The following is a 19,042-nucleotide window of genomic DNA, read 5'->3' as shown; positions in this document are numbered from 1 at the left end:
ATTGTGCCCAGCCTATTCCTTTACTTTCTTAATAAACTTGCCTTCACTTTACTGTATGGACTTGCCCTGAATTCTTTCTTGTGCAAGACCCAAGAACCCTCTCTTGGGGTTTCCATAGGGACCCCTTTCTGGTAACAGGACCAACTTTCACTCTGCTTAGAGACCCTCTGCAAACCCAAGGCTGCTGTTGAAACAGGTCTTGCTCACCCCTGTCTCAGATGCCAATGTTCAATTCTTTGACACTGTGGTCTGCCCCCTTACTGACCACTGATTTGACAGATGGCCCCTACCTCTGCCAGAAGACAGTGAGGGCTGTCCCCTGGTGTCCCCAGCTTTGGGGCAGCCAATGTGCTGCAAAGTGGAGTCCTCTTTGGAGTATGCAACATTCTGTCAGCACCCAACATGCTCCCAGCCATAAACTTCCCTTCCTGTGCCTCCAGGGAGGCCAGGCCTGAAAGCCCAGAACCTGCTGTAGACTCACGGTGTGAAATGTCTGCTCCAAACCCTGATACTGGCTGCCTTTTTAACTCTGTAAAACTTGGGTGAGATGCCTGAAATTGTGGGTAACCTTTTAGATAGACTACCTGCCTAGTAAAGAATGGAAACTTTGGGCTCAAAATACTGGTCTATGTGGCCCCAGTAGCTGGGTCATCCAGTTCAGAGCACCCCCAGACACCCCAGTGTATTGTCTAACCCACTATCCTCCCAAGGGTCCACTGGATTGCCGCTGTCACCCCCATGCTGGTTGGAAGTATGTGGTTGATACTATCCAGCTGAAGACTGAAATGCCTGCAATCTCATGGGAATATGACAAGTAGGAATATGACATTTTACTCAAAGCTAACAAGCATGGTTCCTAGGTATGGGTTCTTTTCCTAGCCATGTACAGCTATCTACTCAGGCTTGTATATCTTTTCATGTAAAGTTATGTTTCACCCATTTACCTGATGGCCGCCTTCCTCACTGAGGCCCTCAGAGCATTACATAAGCATCTGGGGAGACTGACAAGGGGACAATTTGTGCTTAGGATCACTATTTGGTTCACAAGACCAATCATGTGAGTTTTAAAACCTAACAACCCCCCTAGGTCCTTTGGTCATGCTAAAACTCCCAACAGACAGCAGCCATCAGTTAAAGAGTCAGTTAAGTTGAAACTAGAAAGGCAAATTTAGACCCAATCTATTTTGTTGCGGGCCTTTAGTTCTTTACAGACTTTAGGGGAAAAAAGTAGTTTTTTTTTTTTTTTTTTTTAATGGGTTATGGACTAAAGAGGGACAGTTTGCACAGTTTGGACAAAATAGAAGTACTCTTACCAATAAATATGTCTCAAAATGACAAATAAAGCTCTCCAATTGGTGGCTTGGAATCCCAGCAAGAAGTGATAGGCACAGGCACGATGAGCTATGTACAGAGTGTAAACAGTAAGGCCCTTGAGGGGAAGTAATAAGGGGTACGGGCTAGGTGATGGGGTGTGCACGGAGGAGCCTGGGTGGCGGACAGTGGGCCCATGGATAAATACAGCAGGCTTGTATGATGGCTATACAATCTGCCACCAAAGCTTGTGGGTGGTGGTAGGTCCACTGGGTTCCTCCAGTCGGCAGTAAGAAGGAGAAATTTGTCCATTCAGGAGCCCTGGTCCCACTGACTTTTTCTCTAAGGGAGGCACTGGGGTAGCCGGCCAAAGCTTCTGTGCCTATTTCCCAGAAGAGGAGGGGCAGGCCTTCCTGGCCATGCTTGGGGCTGTCTACTCAGGGTTCAGGGCATGGAGGATGGGGCAGTGTTTCTCAAATACGGATTGGGAGCAAAAGGCCCCACGGAGCCCGCAGCCTCTCCCTTCTAAGAGAAGAGTTCTGGGCACCTGAGTCCAGCAGGGGGCCCCATTACTTTTCACCTTTCAAGGGCTCCAGCCTCAAGCTCTGCCCAGTTCCTCAGGGATGCCACAGAGCAGCTGCCCTGATCAGTTTCCGGGTCTCCGATTTGCACGGGGGCTCTTAGAACAACGCCAGCCTGCCTCTCTAGTCCCCCTTATCCCCAAGCCCAGCACACTCCGCGGCCTAGCTCTGGGGTCCTTAAATATCAGTCTCCCGTAGGTTGCTGTAGTCGGCCAATTCGTAGGCCTGGCAGGTGGCGCCCTCGGCCACCTCGTGTGGGACGCCTAGGGACACGGCCTCCACCTCTGAGCGCTGGGCGCACGCTTCCTCTGCGCGCTGCGCGCCCCCGGCGCGGATCTTGTGCGACAGGCTGGAGACTTTGGCGCGCAGCTGGGTGGTGGGTCTCTGTAACGGCCCCAGCAGCCTCCACTCGCGGAAGGCGCTGGGTGGCTTTCGACGGCTGGCGACCGGAGCCTGTATCTCGGGCGTGCCTGGGGGTTCGGGGTCGGTGTCGGGGAGCGCGGTGAGGGCCAGCGGCGCTCCGGGGGGCGCGTCGCCCGAGCCCGGGGCGCAATCCTGGCGCAGGCCGCTGGTGGAGGCCCGCCAGTGGTGGCCGTAGACACGCCAGAGAGGGCGGCGGCGCCGGCGACGACGGCACTGGCAGCGCAGGAGACGGAGGAAGGCGCGCTTGAACTCGCGGCTGGAACAGGGGTAGATGAGCGGGTTCACGCAGCTATTGAAGTAGCCGAGCCAGAAGATGACCTTGAAGACGCCCTCCGATGGCTTCAGCTGCGGAAACAAGGAGCCTGTAGGGAGCAGAGACCGATACTGGTTAGCTGCTTGTGGAGGGGGAGGCCAGGCGGCTCTGGGCGCAAAGGGGAGACCCTTCAGTAGCCTTGGCTGAGTCATTGACTAGGAGTTCTCAAGGGATCCGTGCTGTAAATCAGGAGGTCCATGAACTTGGATAGAGAAAAATAATAATTGCTTTCACTCACCTCTACCTGATATTGAGGATTACCTTCAATGAATGTAGGCAACAAACCAGAGTAGAGTTAGACAAAACCACGTGCAATTGCTGTTTTTGTAGCTCAAAACCGGTGCAATATTGGCAGTTTCGTATTATGAGACAAAGTAGCAAACATAGCCATATTTGCTCATTTCTGCGTGCCAGCATAATTTCACAAAGTCCCCGACTCTGTGACAAAGTACGGCTCTCTGGAAAGATGCTTTGAAGATAAAATAGGATAGAACATATGCCCCCGCCTCCCTGCCACATCTCCTGTCTGAGTCACTATTTTCCTGAAATGATAAATGACCCTAGTCCTTGCCTCTTCCTATACAGAAGATAACATCTGACCAGGTTAGTAATTATGCTGCTATGAACAGATATACTCTTACACCCAAAACTCAATATAATTCTGCTTTAATAGAATTGCTGAGCAAGTTCAATATAATTTTGTACATATGGAACCCCCGCTACCTATATATAAACAGTAGATTAAAATACTATGCTGGAGCAGTCTGATATAACCTCTCTGAAGGGCTGGGCTACAGGGCTTAGTCTATAGTCCTCAATAAGACTTCTAAATAAAACTAATGTTAATTTTTTAAAAGCTTTTTTTTCTTTAATTGATAATATGATTCAAACGAATATTAGCAGTCCCCACAGATATTTTCCTATCACTTTCAGTTGTTGCAGATGTTTTGAAATATTCTCTATGCTCCTCACTTTTGGGAAATGACAGTCATTAGAATGCACCACTAGATCTTGTTTTTTTTTAGACCCACAGAGTCAATTTATTTTTGATAAAGGTACAAAGATAATTCAATAGAGAAAGGGTAGTCTTTTCATTTGTCTTTTCAACAAATGGTCCTAGAACAATTGAACTAGATCTTGTTATGTAATACCTTAATGCAGAAGCACATTCATTAGCAAGTCACGCATTTCCTGTAAAAATATTTTGACGGCTTTTCCAATAAAATCAGTTTCATTTGTAATCTTTGTATTTTGTTTTATGCTTTTGAAAGCGTGACTCTGAGAAGGGACCCATACGCTTCCCCAGGTGCCTAAGTAGTCTGTAACAAAAAGGGGTAAGAACACTCGAATTAAATGTTGGCCAAGGTTTGCTCCCTGCCAGGTGCTGTGCTGTGCTCACACACACGAGGAGGCATTACACATGGCCCTTATTTCCTAGCTAGAATGTGAATAAATATCTTTGAGATGGAGGTGGGGTGATGATGGTGGTGCTCAGTGTAGACAGTCCCTGACTTTTGATGGTTCGACTTAATTTTTTGACTTTACAATGGTGCAAAAGTGATATGCGTTCAGTAGAAACCATACTTCAAGTACCCAACAACCATCCTGTTTTTCACTTTCAATATAGTAGTTAATAAATTACATGAGATATGCAACACTTTATTATAAAATAGGCCTTGTGCTAGATGATTTTACCCAACTGTAGGTGAATGTAAGTGTTCTGAGCATGTTTAAGGTAGACCAGGGTAAGCTATGATGTTTGGTAGGTTATATGTATTAAATGCATTTTGACCTATGATATTTTCAATTTACAACAGGTTTAACAGGACATAACTCCCACTGTAGCTCCCCACTGCAGCTGTGTGTGCATGTAGGGTGGCAGCCACAGGCTCAGAGGCAGCTTAGGGGGGTCAGCCAGGATGAGGCAGGGCAGAGGGTATTACAGGTGGAAAGGACAAGTGGGCAAGAAAATACCAAGTTTGGGTCCTGGGAATATCCTATAGGATAAACTCAGAAAATCACATTTGGGACAAATAGTGAAGGGGCTTACATGCTGTGAAGTTCAGCTTTTATTTTGTGGATGCTTAGGGGCCGTGAATATTTTTAAGCAGGTGAGAGATAGATTCTGGAATTAAGCCTCCATAAACACACTGCTCATGGGCTGTTGAAATTCAGGGCAATGGGGCTGTTCCAGTGGAAGTGGTCAGGAAAGGCTTCTAGGATGGCTTTGAAAAAGGAGAGTGCCAGGGAGGATGGGGCAGGGGCACTAGGATCTGAGCTGTGCCAGGAAGACCCTCCTTTCCACAAACATCTCCCCTGACATCCCTACCATAGACCCAGAAAAGGTCATTTTTCCAGAAAGGCACATGACCAAATGCAAAGGCACAATTCAGGCAGCAGAGGCCACTCTTTCGTCCTCACTCACCCTCAGCAGCAGTAGGGGCAAGAGAGCAAGGGGCCAGGGGTGTTCCATCCTGGATGGAGGCTGCAGATGCCTGTGAGACCAAGCAGGCCAGGGGTTGGGGGGGGGGGGTCCTTGGCAAATTATGGGACCTTCTCTCTCTTCCTCTTGCCTTCAAAGAAAAAAGAGCAGGGATCCCTACTGAGGAGGCAGAGGCACCATTCCCCTCTTTTTGACCTGGTGAATATCAACTTTGCTTATCACCTCTCCTCCCACCATACAGAGACAGTTTCTGGTGCTTAGAGACACCGCAGGGGAAGAGGAGGGTGCCATAGCATCATATGGCACAGGCTTCTCAAAGCTTGGTTATGTGGCCCTAAGCAAGTTATGTGGCCATCTAAGTTTTTTTTGTTGTTTTTTTTTTAATAGATGGAGTCTCGCTCTGTCACCCAGGCTGGAATGCAATGGTGCGATCTAGGCTCACTGCAACCTCTGCCTCCTGGGTTCAAGCAATTCTCCTGCCTCAGCCTCCTGAGTAGCTGGGATTACAGGCATGCGCCACCATGCCCAGATAATTTTTATATTTTTAGTAGAGATGGGGTTTCACCATGTTGGTCAGGCTGGTCTCCAACTCCTGACCTCGTGATCCATCCGCCTCAGCCACCCAAAGTGCTGGGATTACAAGCGTGAGCCACCGTGCCTGGCCCATCTAAGTCTTACTTTCCTTTTAATATATTTTTCTAGAAGGAATTTTGTGAAGATTCATATATTTTAGGTCCCAGCACTTAGCAGGCTCTTAAAAAGTATTGGTACCTATTACTTTTTTTTTTTTTCTTTTCTTTTTTTTTTGAGACAGGGTTTCTCTCCCATCACCCAGGCTGGACTTCAGTGGCATGCTCTTGGCTCACTACAACCTCCACCTCCTGGGCTCAAGCGATCCCCCTGCCTCTTGAGTAGCTGGGACTACTGGGGTGCACCATCATACCTGGCTAATTTTTGTATTTGTAGTAGTGTTTTGCCATGTTGGCCAGGCTGGTCTTGAACTACTGACCTCAAGTGATCCGCCTGCCTCAGCCTCCCAAAGTGCTGGGATTACAGGTGTGAGCCACCATGCCTGGCCTATTAGTATCTATTGCTTACCTCCATTTCTGTGGCTTTTGAGTGAAGAGACCTCAGAGCTGGGAAGGGACCCAGTTTCTAGCTCTGGAGAGTGGCCAGAAACAGCAGCTGAGACCTAGTGGGTTTAGGGGCCACTGGCGTATTAGTCAGGATGTGTGAAGGAGATTATTTTCCCTGGGAGAGGGGTTGGGCCATCCCTGGAATGTGGGGGCCACTAGTGTTGACCTCAGCCTCCAGGAAAGTGGCCCTCAAGAACAGCATCGCTCAATGGCTGCAAACTAAGACAGAATGCTGAAAATAGCCTTCTGACTCAGGCTACAATTCTTTTATATTTAGCCCAGGATGACAAATCAGTAGACTATGCTTTTCAGTGGTGAGCCTGAAGCTGGCCAAAGGGCATTGTTATTGCATGGTTTTTATTCAGACTGGTGGGCAACATGGTATACTGTAGTATGGCCAGGTCATGTTGTAAACATTAATATGGTAATTTATGCTCAACCAACCTGAAGTCTGCTGTGAGCTGGGAAGTCCTTACACGAGAAGGAGCTGTAATACAAACTCAGCCTTTCAGCCCCAAGGTTTACCCACTGTAGCCTGTTGAGGTTTTGTCTTACTTTGGGCTCTCCCAGAGCAGATTGACAAGAATAGAAATACAAGTTTTTAATTTGGGAGGTAAATGAAACAGCTTGAGTGGAGTGGGAAAAAGAATCAGGGAAGAGAAGGAAGCCAATAAAGTGTGTTATCAAGTTATTGATCACTATGGGCAATGGGGGAGCTCCGGATGGCTATGAAGAGCACAAACCTCAGTGTTCTCACACCAGTAGAGTGAGGGAGGTGGGGTATTTATACGCCCATTCCCATCAGTCATTGTTTGGGCTGCTCCCTCTGGGTGTTAATTTTCCACACTTCCTTTCTGCCACATGAGTGTGCAGAGAAAGTCCCTGGGCAAAGAAATGCAGGCAAGTGCTTCAACAGAATTTGGCCCTCATGCACTAAAGCTCTGGGGCAGATGGGTGGGGAACCCAGTGGCATCTGCCACAACTTTGTTTTACGTGTTCTCTGCCCACTGCATGCAGACATGTTGCCTGGAAATACAAACAATCTGTGCGTTGGGCTCCAGATTCCACAGGCAGCGGCTCTCAAGAGACTTCTCCTGTTCCGCTCACAGATGCAGGTCTGAATTTCACACCCGCCTCTGCCCACAGTGCTCCAATACACCACCTACACCTCCCTGCACTTGCCCACTCTCTTGGCTGCGCCCCTCAGCATTCTCTCATGGGCCCACAGCCTCATGCAGGGATCTCTGGAAGTCAGAAAGACAACTGGGCATTTCCTTCTCCATGGCATACCATGAGTGTGAAATGGCGAACTGCCCCAAGACCCCTGAGCGTGGGCACTTGGCTCACGGGCCTTGTTCTTTTGTGCCTCCAGTGTCTCTCTGCAGTCCTCTGTCTTCATGTGCAACAGCCAAGTGGCCATGCTGACTCACTTTGCACTCTGGCCACAAGGGGCTCCCCAGTCTTGCCTCTGGGCTCTTGCACATGATTATCCTGGAATGCCCTTCCTCTATATCTGGTAGTGCCAGCTCCAGTGGTACCTCCTTCTGGAAGTCTCTCTTACACCACCCGCTCCTGACCCAGCCGAGGTATTTTACTCCCCTCCCACCCGCAGCACATCACACTCCCTTTTAAGTGCCTAGAGCAGTACAGGTAACGATCAATTTCCTGTCTATTTCACCTTTAAAGGCTAAGCTCCCCCTCCCACTTGGCATCTAGTAGATACCTGATACATTCTTGGACTCTTTTCTGTGTATTGCACCTTGCAGCTTATCCATCACCAACTCCTGTTGGCCCCTAAGTCCCCTCGACTTTCTTTGTATCACCTTCATGTTACTACCTTGGTCCAGGCTACCATCGTTTTCTACCTGCAGTGCCTTTCTTTCTTTCCTTCCTTTCCCTTCCTTCCTTCCTTCCTTCCTTCCCTCCCTCCCTCCCTCCTTCCTTCCTTCCCTCCCCCCCTCCTTCCTTCCTTCCCTCCCTCCTTCCTTCCTTCCCTCCCTCCCTCCCTCCTTCCCTCCTTCCTCCCTCCCTCCTTCCTTCCTTCCTTCCTCCCTCCCTCCCTCCCTCTCTCTCTTTCTTTCTTTTTTTTTTTTTTTTGACATGGGGGTTTCACCACGTTGGCCAGGCTGGTCTCGAACTCCTGACCTCAGGTGATCCACCTGCCTCGGCCTCCCAAAGTGCTGGGATTACAGGCATGAGCCACCGCTCCTGGCCCCTGCAGTGCCTTTCTAAGCGGACTTCCTGCTCCTGCCTTGTGCTCGCCCCCCGCTCCGAAGCTTGCTCTCTATACACAGCTGGAGATCCTTTTAAAATATAAGCCTGAGCATTTCATTTCTTCACTTAAAATCCATTAGGCACTGAGTGCAACTTCCTGTCTTTTCTCTCTCTTCCTTATCTGTACTTTGACCTCCTGCCAGCTCCTTGGATTCCTCCTTCTCTGCTTAGCTGAGACTCCTACTCACCAGCACCTTAACTGTTCTCTTTTCCACCAACCCACCTCCTCATCCTTCTGGATGTAGGGAGACTCATCCAGCCAGATCCTGACTCTGGAGCAATTTATTCGCTCCCTGAACACGCTTGGGGTCTCCGACCTCAGCTCTTTGTCCCATATTTCCAGTGATCTAGGCTCCTGTCCCCTGCCAGCTCTCTCCCTTTTCCTTTACTGGCTCTTTACTGCATCGCAGGTAGACAATGATGGGAGTGTCGATCAAGGTGGCATTAAGGAGGTGGTGCAAAGTTGGGGGGATTTGGCAGCCTGAAGGAGTTGATAATGGATGAGGTGCAAGGTGTGATAAAAAGAGAAGAGTCCAAGAATGTATGAGGCACCTACTATGTGCCAAGCACGGTGTGAGGAGTTTAGCCTTAAAAGGTGAAATAGAGAGGGAACATATAGTTACCGACAGTGTAACCTTTCCTATACCAAATCTTTACCCCTCTCTCCAAGCCTTGCAGCCTGCCCCTTCTTCTCTGGAGCAGTTGATCTTACCTCCTGTTTCACAGGGAAAGCAGAGGCCACAGAAACTACGCACTCGCCCAGCCTTCCGCGCCTCTCATCTTCTTTGGTAAGGAAGGGATCTCTCCTCCCACCCAAGGTTAGTGTCCCTACTTGTATGGTGGAGCCCTCGATCCTTAAGCCACCCATGAGCCTGCCTTGGTTACAGCTGCTGCCTCTTTGCTGGCTCCCTGGCTACCACCTTCTCTTCACGTCTCCAGCCCTCACCTACAGTCTCCTCGTCCCCACCTGACCTCACTCTGCTCTGCTGCTTTGCCCCACATGTTCCACCCCTCCTAGGCCCTCAACCTGCGGACACTGCCCTCATCCTCCTGGGTACTGCTCATCTCATCTGTGGCTTCCCGGATGACAGTCTCTTGGTTTTTCCTACTCCTTGTCAGTTTCCTTGCTGCTCCTTCCTCAGATCCTCACTGCTAAAATGTAGGAGCACCTTATTTAGTCTTGCAGTTTCCTGTCTTTGCATTCTCCTATCAATGTCATCCAGGCTCATGGTGTTAAATATTGACTTTACAGCTCAGACCTCTCTCCTTAATTCCAGACTCATAGATCCAGCTGCCTCCTAGACATCTCCACTTGGGAGTCTAGTGGATCTCACACTTATCCTGTCCTCATGAAGCTTACATTTCATTGGGGGAAGACAGGAAATAAACAGGATAAACAAGGAAAATGTAAAGGTATCAAAGAGTAAAGATATATTAAGGAGAAAAACATGAAGCAGGAAGGAAGATAAGAGGTGAGTGTGCCTGTGATATGTGGCTAGGGGTGGTGGTATAAATTCTGGATAAGGTGGCCAGGAAAGTCCTGATGAAAATGTGACATTTGACTAAAGAGCTGAATGAAGTGAGTGAATGAGGTATGTGGAGATCTGGGGAGGAACATTCCAGCAGAGGAAACGGCAGGTGCAAAGGCCCTGAGGTGGCCCCCGTATGTTTGCAGAATGATGACGAGGTTGGTGTGGACAGAATGCAGTGATTGAGGGCAGAGAGGAAGGAGATGAGGTTGGAACTCAACCACCCACCCTCAATGTGCCCTCCCACCCTGTCTGAGACACCATCATCACTTGCCTTGATGAATCCAGCAGCCCCCTCACTGCTTGTGCCCCTGCCCCCTGAATCTTTTCTCAATCTGGCAGCTAGAAAGACTGAAAAGACTGGTCACGTCACTCCTCTGCTCAGAACCCTCCAACAGCTCCTCTGCCTCCTCCTAGCAAGAGCCTATGACCTACACAGCTCAACACGTACCCCCAAATCTCTCCTCTCCTCTCCTTCCCTCGCCTACTCTGTTCCAGCCACACTGCCTTCCCTGTTGCTTTTTGGACATGCCAGATGCACACCCACCTTGGACCTTTGTACTTTTTCCCCAGAATTTTCTTTCTCCAATATCCATGTGGCTCACACCCTCACCTTTGTGATGAGATCACACTGACTTCGTATTTACATTTGCAATGTCCCCTAACCCTGTGCTCCCTGCCTGGCTCAGCTTGCTCTGTTGTGCCTCATGGTACTTGTCATCTTCTGTCCTATTTGAGTCACAATTCATTTGTCTATCGTCTATCTCCCTGCAATGAACATCCCTGGGGTGGGGCCGGGGTCTGTTTTGCTTGGTGCTGCATTCCCATGGCCAAGAAGACCTCACAGGCATATCAAGCACACAGCAGGTGCATAACACTTGCTGAGTTTGCTGAATGAATCCCTCCTTTGTATCCTACACATCCAACTGGTCACCACGTCCTGTGCGGTAGATATCCTTTTTAGCAGGTCCCCTGCACTTCATTCACCGTGTTCGTTAAGCCTTGGCTTGCTCTGTCATTTCATTTTGCTTAGGTGGCGGCAGCAGCCCCTGACAGCCCCTGGCCTCACAGCCCCTGGCCTCAACCCATATCCTCTCCACTCTGCACACAGCTGCTGGGAGACTTTTCCTTAAAAGTTGGTTTCTCTCCTTCCCCTTCTGAAAACTGTCAGTGGCTTCCTGTGGCTCAGAGGAATCAATCGAAACATGGTGCTGCTCACAAGGAAACACAACGTTTCTAGGGCCAGTGCTGTCTTTGTCCTGCCTTCCTCCAAATTCAGCCACGTTAAGCCCCAAGCAGATCCTCCCACACAGCTGGGCTCCTTCTGCCTTTCTGCCAGGACTTGCTGCTCCCAGGAGCCTCCTCCCCGAGTCCCTGCAGCCCCAGGTCAGGTGTCTCCCCACCCAGCCTGGCTCAGCTGTCCTTTCCCATGCAACTACAGGTTCATGCAATTTGCTATTGCTCCATCTACTCTATGTGACTCTTGGTTTCTTGAAGGCAGGGATGGGATTCTTTCTTTCTTTCCTTGCTTTTTTTCTTTCTTTCCTTCCTTCCTTCCTTCCATCCTTCCTTCTTGCTGGCTTTCAGTTTTTAGAGACTGGGTCTTGCTGTCACCTAGGTTGGAGTACAGTGGTGCAATCATGGCTCACCGAACTCCTGGGCTCAAGTGAGCCTCTTGCCTCAGCCTCCCAATTAGTTGGGACTACAGGCATGTGCCACTACACCTGGCTAATTGTTATTATTATTATTATTTTTTTTTGTAAAGACAGGGTCTTGCTATGTTTCCTAGGCTGGTCTTGAACCCCTGGCCTCAAATGATCCTCCCGCCTCAGCCTCCCAAAGTGCTGGGATTCCAGGAGTAAGACACCGTGTCTGGCCTGAGAAATTTTCTAAAAGACATGTTTTTGCACTGTCCAATATGTTTTTCTTTTTATCCCAGCCTCTAGCACAAGTGCCTGACTCGAATGAAGCAGGGACTCTGAAATATCTGTTGAATGAACAAGTAAATGGCACTTGAATAGGTGGCCTTTAATGTGCAGAGGAAGGAAAAGGGAGCTGACGCTTTCCGAGTGTTCAGTACCTTCTAGGCACCATGCTGGGCCTTTTATGTAGTTCTCAATGAATCCTCATGGCATCCCGCTTTGCAGAATGATTCTAGTTACCCAGAGAGCAAGGAGCCCTTAGGGTCAGGACATGCATCTGAGTTGGTCTAGTCCTAAAGCTCCTGGTCCTCTCCTGACATCACTTAAACAGAGAAACAGAACTCCCCTTGGGCTTCTGGGGCACTGGGGTCAGGAGGCACAGCCACTCCCTTTGTTCTTCCTGGCAGCTGCCCCACCAGCAGTGAGCCCATCCCACCTCTGGGTTTTCTTTTTCTTTTTTTCTTTTTTTTGAGACAGAGTATCGCTCTCTTGCCCAGGCTGGAGTGCAATGGCGTGATCCTGGCTCACTGCAACCTCTGCCTCCCAGGTTCAAGCAATTCTCCTGCCTCAGCCTCCCAAGTAGCTGGGAATACAGGCACCCACAACCATGCCTGGCTAATTTTTTGTATTTTTAGTAGAGAACGGGGCTTCATCATGTTGGCCAGGTTGGTCTTAAACTCCTGACCTCAGGTGATCCACCTGCCTCGGCCTCCTAAAATGCTGGGATTACAGGCATGCGCCACTGCGCCCAGCAGCCTCTGGGTTTTCACAAGGCTGGTCTGGCGAGGAGGCTAGTCCTCCTCCTCTCTCCATAGGGGGCATTTCCCCTGGAGCTCAGCCTCGACTCAGCCTAGAACCTTCTCCAAGGGTGTTCCTGTGATTGCCTGCTCCGCTGGGGTTTGAGGGGGTGATAGCGGCTTCTGGAGTGTGCGTGCTCAGAGCACATGCTTCATTCTGCTTACACCAGGCCATGTGGCATTTGCTGGCCTGTATGTCCTCAAGGGTGCCTTGCAGGGCATGCCACATCAGGTTCAGCTCCACGTCCATCCATCCAGACTGCTCAGAAGGGCTGGGGTGGGGCTTGCTAGCTGGAGAGAGTATCAGAATGACCCCAAACTCCTGGGAGGAACCCTAGAGGGCTGCTTGGCCATCTCTTTCACCTCCTTCAAGTCTTTGCTCACAAAGTTCCTTTCAGGCTTGAAGTCAGATGATGTTGGTGCCCTGCCCAGGGGCCCCCAGGTGCTGTGTTGGCAGTCAGAGGCTGGCTGTTGCCCCTTCTCTGGACAACTGCCCTCAGTCAATGGGAGCTGCTTCAACTGGGTCCATGACACCTGCTTCCCAAGGGGACAGCCTGCAGCCAATGACAGACTGATGTGGTGATAGAGAAGGCCGGCCCCCTTGCCTCAGCACAGTCCAGTTCTGCCTTTCTTGCCCCAGGGATCCCTGTGGGGTCGGGCTAAGGCCAAGTTTTGCCTCAACCACACCCTGGCTTTAGCTCTTCCCCTCTGGCTTCCCGCCCTCCCTCACAGGTGTCTCCTGAAATTCCTCTTTCAAAAAATTCCTAACTGGGCACAGTGATGCATGTCTGCCGTCCTAGCTACTTGGGAGGCTGAGGCGAGAGGACTGCTTAAGCCCAGGAGTTCAAACCCAGCCTGGGCAATTTAGGGAAACCCTGACTCTAAAAAATAAAATAAAATATTTATTTAAAAAAAAATCATCCAGGCTGGGTGTGGTGGCTCACGCATATAAATCCCAGCACTTTGGGAGGCCGAGGTAGGTGAATCTCTTGAGCCCAGGAGTTCCAGACTAGCCTGGGTAACATGGTAAAACTCCATCTCTATAAAAAATATAAAAATTAGCCAGGTGTGGTGGTGCACACCTGTAACCCCAGCTACTTGGGAGACTGAGGTGGAAGGATCACTTGAACGTGGGAGGTTGAGGCTGCAGTGAGCTATGATTGCACCACTGCACTCCAGTCTGGGCAACAGAGGTGGGTACATGAAGCCACTTGCATGGTGGCTGCATGTACCTGCCTTTTTTTTGAGACCCTGTGTCAACAAGAGAACAGATCACCTAGCACCATGAGATCTGTTAGAAAAAAAAATCCTTCAAGAAGAACCCCCATCTCAAACTCTGCTTCTAGGGAACCCGACCCAAGACATTCTTTGTCAGTGCATGGACACATCTTCAAGTGCTTTTGGTGGTCCCCAAAACCTTGGGACCAGGGATTAGCCCTTAGTGGCCATCATCACTCTTCTGCCCCCTGCTGGGAAAGGTGGGGCCTGAGTGTGCACGTTTGTGTTCATTTCCCCCCATTCAACAGGAGGCTTGCAGTGGGGTTGGGGGTGAGTGTGGCTGCATGAGCCCACCTCTGAGGAGACCCAGTAAGAATGCAGGGAGGAGATGGCCAAAACCAGAACTCCCGCCCGCTCCTCTCTGTTTCTTGTTCTTGTTCTCCCATGTGCTGAGTCGCCATCCAGCTGGCTGGGCTGCTCCAGCCTGCCTTCCCCATTCCCTGTATTGGGGTGCCCATGTCAGAAGTCTAACCTAACGTTTAGGGGACTGGGCATCCTCTGGTCAGAAGAGGTGGGGCCTCTCCTGTGTCAGCAAGAAAAGCCACTCTCTGGCGTGTTGGCTGGGCCAGCCTGGCCCACATATTGTTGGGGAAACTGAAGCAGGGGGTTTGTTTACAGCCCAGATTATCATAAGCCAGTCCATTTTCCTAAGGAACAGGAATGGCCAGGCCTGCAGGAGCTGCTGAGATGCTGCTAAGGCAGGGAGGGACATGGCTGGAGCCGAGCAACTGACTGGCCAAGCCTTGCTGAGGACAGACGGCGCTGAAGTCAAGGGGCGGACTGTGTGATTAATAGCACTCTTTTGGCATCACCAGAAGGAACTTGTTCTTGGCAGATTGTCAGAATTCACAGCCAGCCTTGCTCATAACTTGTAGATGACCATGAAATATCAGGCTGCACCCCAGCCTCCCCCATCTTCCTACCCTCTCCTCCACTGGGACTTTTCTATCCATAGTAAGCCATTCCCCTGTCCACAGAGATACAGAGGAGTAAAAATACCCCATCCTTCTAGATATTCAGTCTCCTCCCACCCTGCCAGCAGGGCTAGGAGAGAAGGAATTCCCAGCCCCAGACTCCCTTCCTCTCCCCCAGTTTGCTCAGCTGCTCACGCAACGGCCCTAACCTTGGAGCTCAGTAGCAGCCTTCCCCAGGAGAGGCTGGGACCTCTGCCCCTCACAGGCCTCTTTGCTACATTATAAAGGGTCAGCAAGCCTCTCTAATACAGTACACTTGAGCCAAGACCTGAAGACCCTGTGAGGGAGTGAGCCATGCATGTATTTGAGGAAAGAAAATTCCAGGCATAGGGAAGAGCATGTGCAAAGGCCCTGAGGCAGCAGGGTGCCTGACAAGTCGGAGAGACACCTGGGAAGTTAGGACCGCCAAAGTGGAGAAGGGGAGGAGGACAGTGGTAAGAGATAAGGCCATTTTGAAGGGGACACAATCATGGAAGCCTGTCAGGAAGAGGTGACCTGGATATGGTCCAGATCTCAGATAGATTGTGAAGACTCGAAGGGGTGAGTCGAGGGCACCGTGGGGCCTGCTGTACCAAGCCAAGTCTCTCACATTCCTTGCATCACCAGTTTTCTGTGGTGAGAGGTAACTGACAGGGTCCTCTCACTTGAGATGTACCAGGTGTAGGTCAGAAGTCCTTCTGTGCCCTCGTGTTTGCTTCAGAATCCTTGAACTACCTGGGGCTGGCCCCAGACTCCCTTCTGTAGCTGAGGGGCAGGTGAAGGGAGGGCAGCTCCTAGAGCAACGGAGGCTGCCTGGTGGAGCCCAAGTTAGGGAGATGAGCCATAGGCCTGTCCCGCATCCTCTTGCCTCCTCTAGGCCTCCACCGGGCCCCACCCATTTTTCTTTGACTCTTTTTTTTCCCTCCTCTTCTCCCTTCTCTCTTCCCACATTCCCTCTTCCTCCCCCTTCTTTCTCCTCTTTGTTGTCACTTCTTAACTCACTTCTTTCCTGATTTGTGGTCTTGGAATGGCCACAACCCAAGCTCTGAGTGACCAAGGCTGCAGTTCTGCTCCATGGCCAGGCTGCACCCTGATCCAAGCATGAGCCTCTCGGCTCTGGGGCCACACTGACAAATGGCTCCTGGGTGTGAGCAGAGCAGCACTAATACCAGGGAAGAGAAGGTTCCCAGGCAGTGGCCGTGCTGTCTGGGAGTCCCAGCACTGAGCCGCCTGGGCTTTGCCCACTGGACTCCACACTGGCTTTCAGACACTCAAGACCCTGTTCTCCTAGGTGACCACTTGCAAAGTGAGGGAAGTCCTACCCTCCAGTATGCTCAGGGTGCATGGTGGGGCTGGGGGGTGCACGGCAGGCCTGGGCTCAGGTGGGGGCAGAGATGGGCTTAGGGACTCAGAGACTTCCTCAGGGACTCTGAGGGTCTGCCAGGGTCTGGAAGAGGATTGGGCCATGCAGGAAGGGGCCATGTCCCATGGCAGTCCTCAAGATCCCCTCTTGGCCAGTATCCAAGACATGGAGGTGAGCCTGGGGGATGTGTGTAGGGGCTGAGGGCTTCGGTGGGATGGAAAGCTGAAAACATGGCTTCCAACTATGGCCCTTAACCCTGGCCCCAGCCTGACCTCTGACCCAGGCAAGAAATAACATGGACTCTGGGACCAAAGTAGTTGGGTTCCAGTGCTGGCTCTGACACTTATAAACTGGGGGGGACTTTGGTCATATTACTCAACCTCTCTGGTGCCTCAGTTTTCTCCTCTGTAAATGGGGCTGCTAATAGCATCTACCTCATAGGACTGTTAGGGGGATAAAATGATTTGAACAACACCTGGCGCATAGGATATATGTGTTTGTGATTAATTAGTTAATTAAGGTGGGAGAGTGGGAATGGGAAAACAGAACAGACTGAGGGATGTTTGGGAGGTTGGAGTGTCCGCGTGGGGCGTGAGGAGGAACTGAGGCTGATGCTCAGGTTCCTGGCTTGGACTCCAGAGGACAGACAGAGATGCCATTTGCCAAGATGAAGAATTTGGGGGAAGTGGCAGGCTCGAGGGGAGAAGCAGAAAGGTGGGCCTAGGAGAGGAGGACAGTGCGGCTGGGGTGTGGAAGTGTGGTAGATGGAATAATGCCCCCAAGACGTCCAGACCTGTGAATGTCACCTGCACAGGGATCCTGAAATGGGCAGATTGCTCTGGAGAATCCAGGTGGGCACAAAGTAATAACAAGACTCCTCAGACAGGAAGGAGGGAGGCAGGAGGCTCAGAGCCAGAAAGGGAGATGTGGCAACAGAAGTGGCAGTCGGACCATTCTGCGGATAGATGGAGGCAGGGTCATGAGCCGAGGCATCCAGCGGCCTCTAGAAGGTGGAAGGGGCCCGGGAGAGAATTCTCCTTGAGCCTCCAGAGGAAATGCGACTTGGTGAGGCTTGGATGTTAGGACTTCTGGCCTTCAGAACTGGGAGGTAATATATTCTTTGAAGTCACTCAGTTTATGGTAATTTGTTATAGCAGGAACAGGAAATGAATACAGGCCATCTGAGGGGCTGCTGGGACCTTAGCAGCTGGACTTGGGGCTGGAGCTGAAGAGGGCTTGTCTGGAAATGTGGATCTGAAGGGGAGAGGGGTCTCCGAGGAAGGCTGAGAAGGAGCAGCCAGAGGACCAGGAGGGGGATGGGAGAGAGATATTAAGGGTCATAAGAAGAAAGGTGAGAGGGACAAACTGACATATAGGAGTGAATGAAAGGACTTAAAAGAGACCCCTAGCCAGATGTGGTCTCAGCTACTGGGGAGGCTGAGATGTGGGGAATTGCTTGAGCCCAGGAGTTGGAGGCTGCAGTGAGCTGTGATCACACGACTGCACCCCAGCCTGGGCAACAGAGTAAGACCCTGTCTCTTTCTTTAAAAACAATTAAAACAAAATTTTCACTCCATTATTCTGCTCTGAGAGACTCCATCTCTTGAAAAAAAAAGAAAGAAAGAAAGAAGAAAGAGCCCTCTTAATGTGAGGATCTGGCAGCCTCCGGTGACAGTGCCAATGCAGATCCAGGGAAGTGTGTGTCCTTAGCCCTGGGGCAGGTGTGAGAATGGCAGGAGCTACCCTGAGTAGGGCTGATGCATGTGGCAGGTGGGAAAAGGTGTCCTAATCAAGACTAATGTCAGGATTTTTTTTTTTTTTTTTGAGATGGAGTCTTGCTCTGTCACCCAGGTTGGAGTGCAATGGCTCCATCTCGGCTCACTGCACTGCAACCTCTGCCTCCCAGGTTCAAGCGATTCTCCTGCCTCAGCCTCCCAAGTGGCTGGGACTACAGGCACATGCCACCATTCCTGGCTAATTTTTGTATTTATTTATTTATTTATTTATTTTTTAGTAGAGACGGGGTTTCACCATGTTGGCCAGGCTGGTCTCGAAATCCTGTCCTAAGCCACCGCACCCGGCCTGACAGGATATTCTTTTAAGAGTTAAGAGGGTCGGCCGGGTGCAGTGGCTTAAGCCTGTAATCCCAGCACTTTGGGAGGCCGAGGCGGGCGGATCATTTGAGGTCAGGAGTTTGAGACCAGCCTGGCCAACATGGTGAAACCCCGTCTCCACTAAAGATAAAAAAAAATTAGCCGGGCGTGGTGGTGGGTGCCTGTAGTCCCAGCTACTTGGGAGGCTGAGGTAGGAGAATCACTTGAACCTGGGAGGTGGAGGTTGCAGTGAGCGGAGATCATGCCACTGCACTCCAACCTGGGTGACAGAGCAAGACCCTGTCTCAAAAAATAAAAAACAAATAAAATAAAATAAAGCAGCTACTAATCTTTAAAAAAAAGAGTTAAGAGGGTAAGTAGCAAAGAATATGCTTATAAGTAGGTGAAAGAGAGGAAAGACTACAGCTCTAAGTGGGGGAAGGCTGAAGACAAAAGGGTCCAAGGGATTGAGGGAGAATCTTTAAGAAAGCTCTGGACATGTCGATGTGCTGTATGTGTGGACAGAAGAGAGGTAGGAGACAAAGAGGGCTGAGGAGTAACTGAAAGAGTAAGGCTCCTTAGAAAGGAAAAAGGGTTGAGAGAGAGTCAGAGCTGACAGAGGATCT

General features: G+C 50.5%; 1 protein-coding gene across 1 annotated transcript in view; it reads right to left on the bottom strand.

Annotated features, from left to right (window-relative positions):
- Positions 1-1,161: 1,161 nt before the first annotated feature.
- Positions 1,162-19,042, bottom strand: part of ADRA1D (adrenoceptor alpha 1D) — a 28,690-nt gene continuing 10,809 nt past the window's right edge. The window contains exon 2 of the mRNA XM_054467910.2: positions 1,162-2,677. Within this exon, the coding sequence (XP_054323885.1) occupies positions 2,070-2,677 (608 nt within the window). The 3' untranslated portion in view covers positions 1,162-2,069. The remainder of the gene's footprint in view (positions 2,678-19,042) is intronic.

The sequence above is a fragment of the Pongo pygmaeus genome, chromosome 21, assembly GCF_028885625.2.
Source record: "Pongo pygmaeus isolate AG05252 chromosome 21, NHGRI_mPonPyg2-v2.0_pri, whole genome shotgun sequence".
In the NCBI taxonomy this organism is placed as follows: domain Eukaryota; kingdom Metazoa; phylum Chordata; class Mammalia; order Primates; family Hominidae; genus Pongo; species Pongo pygmaeus.
This window is presented reverse-complemented; position numbering and strand designations above follow the sequence as displayed.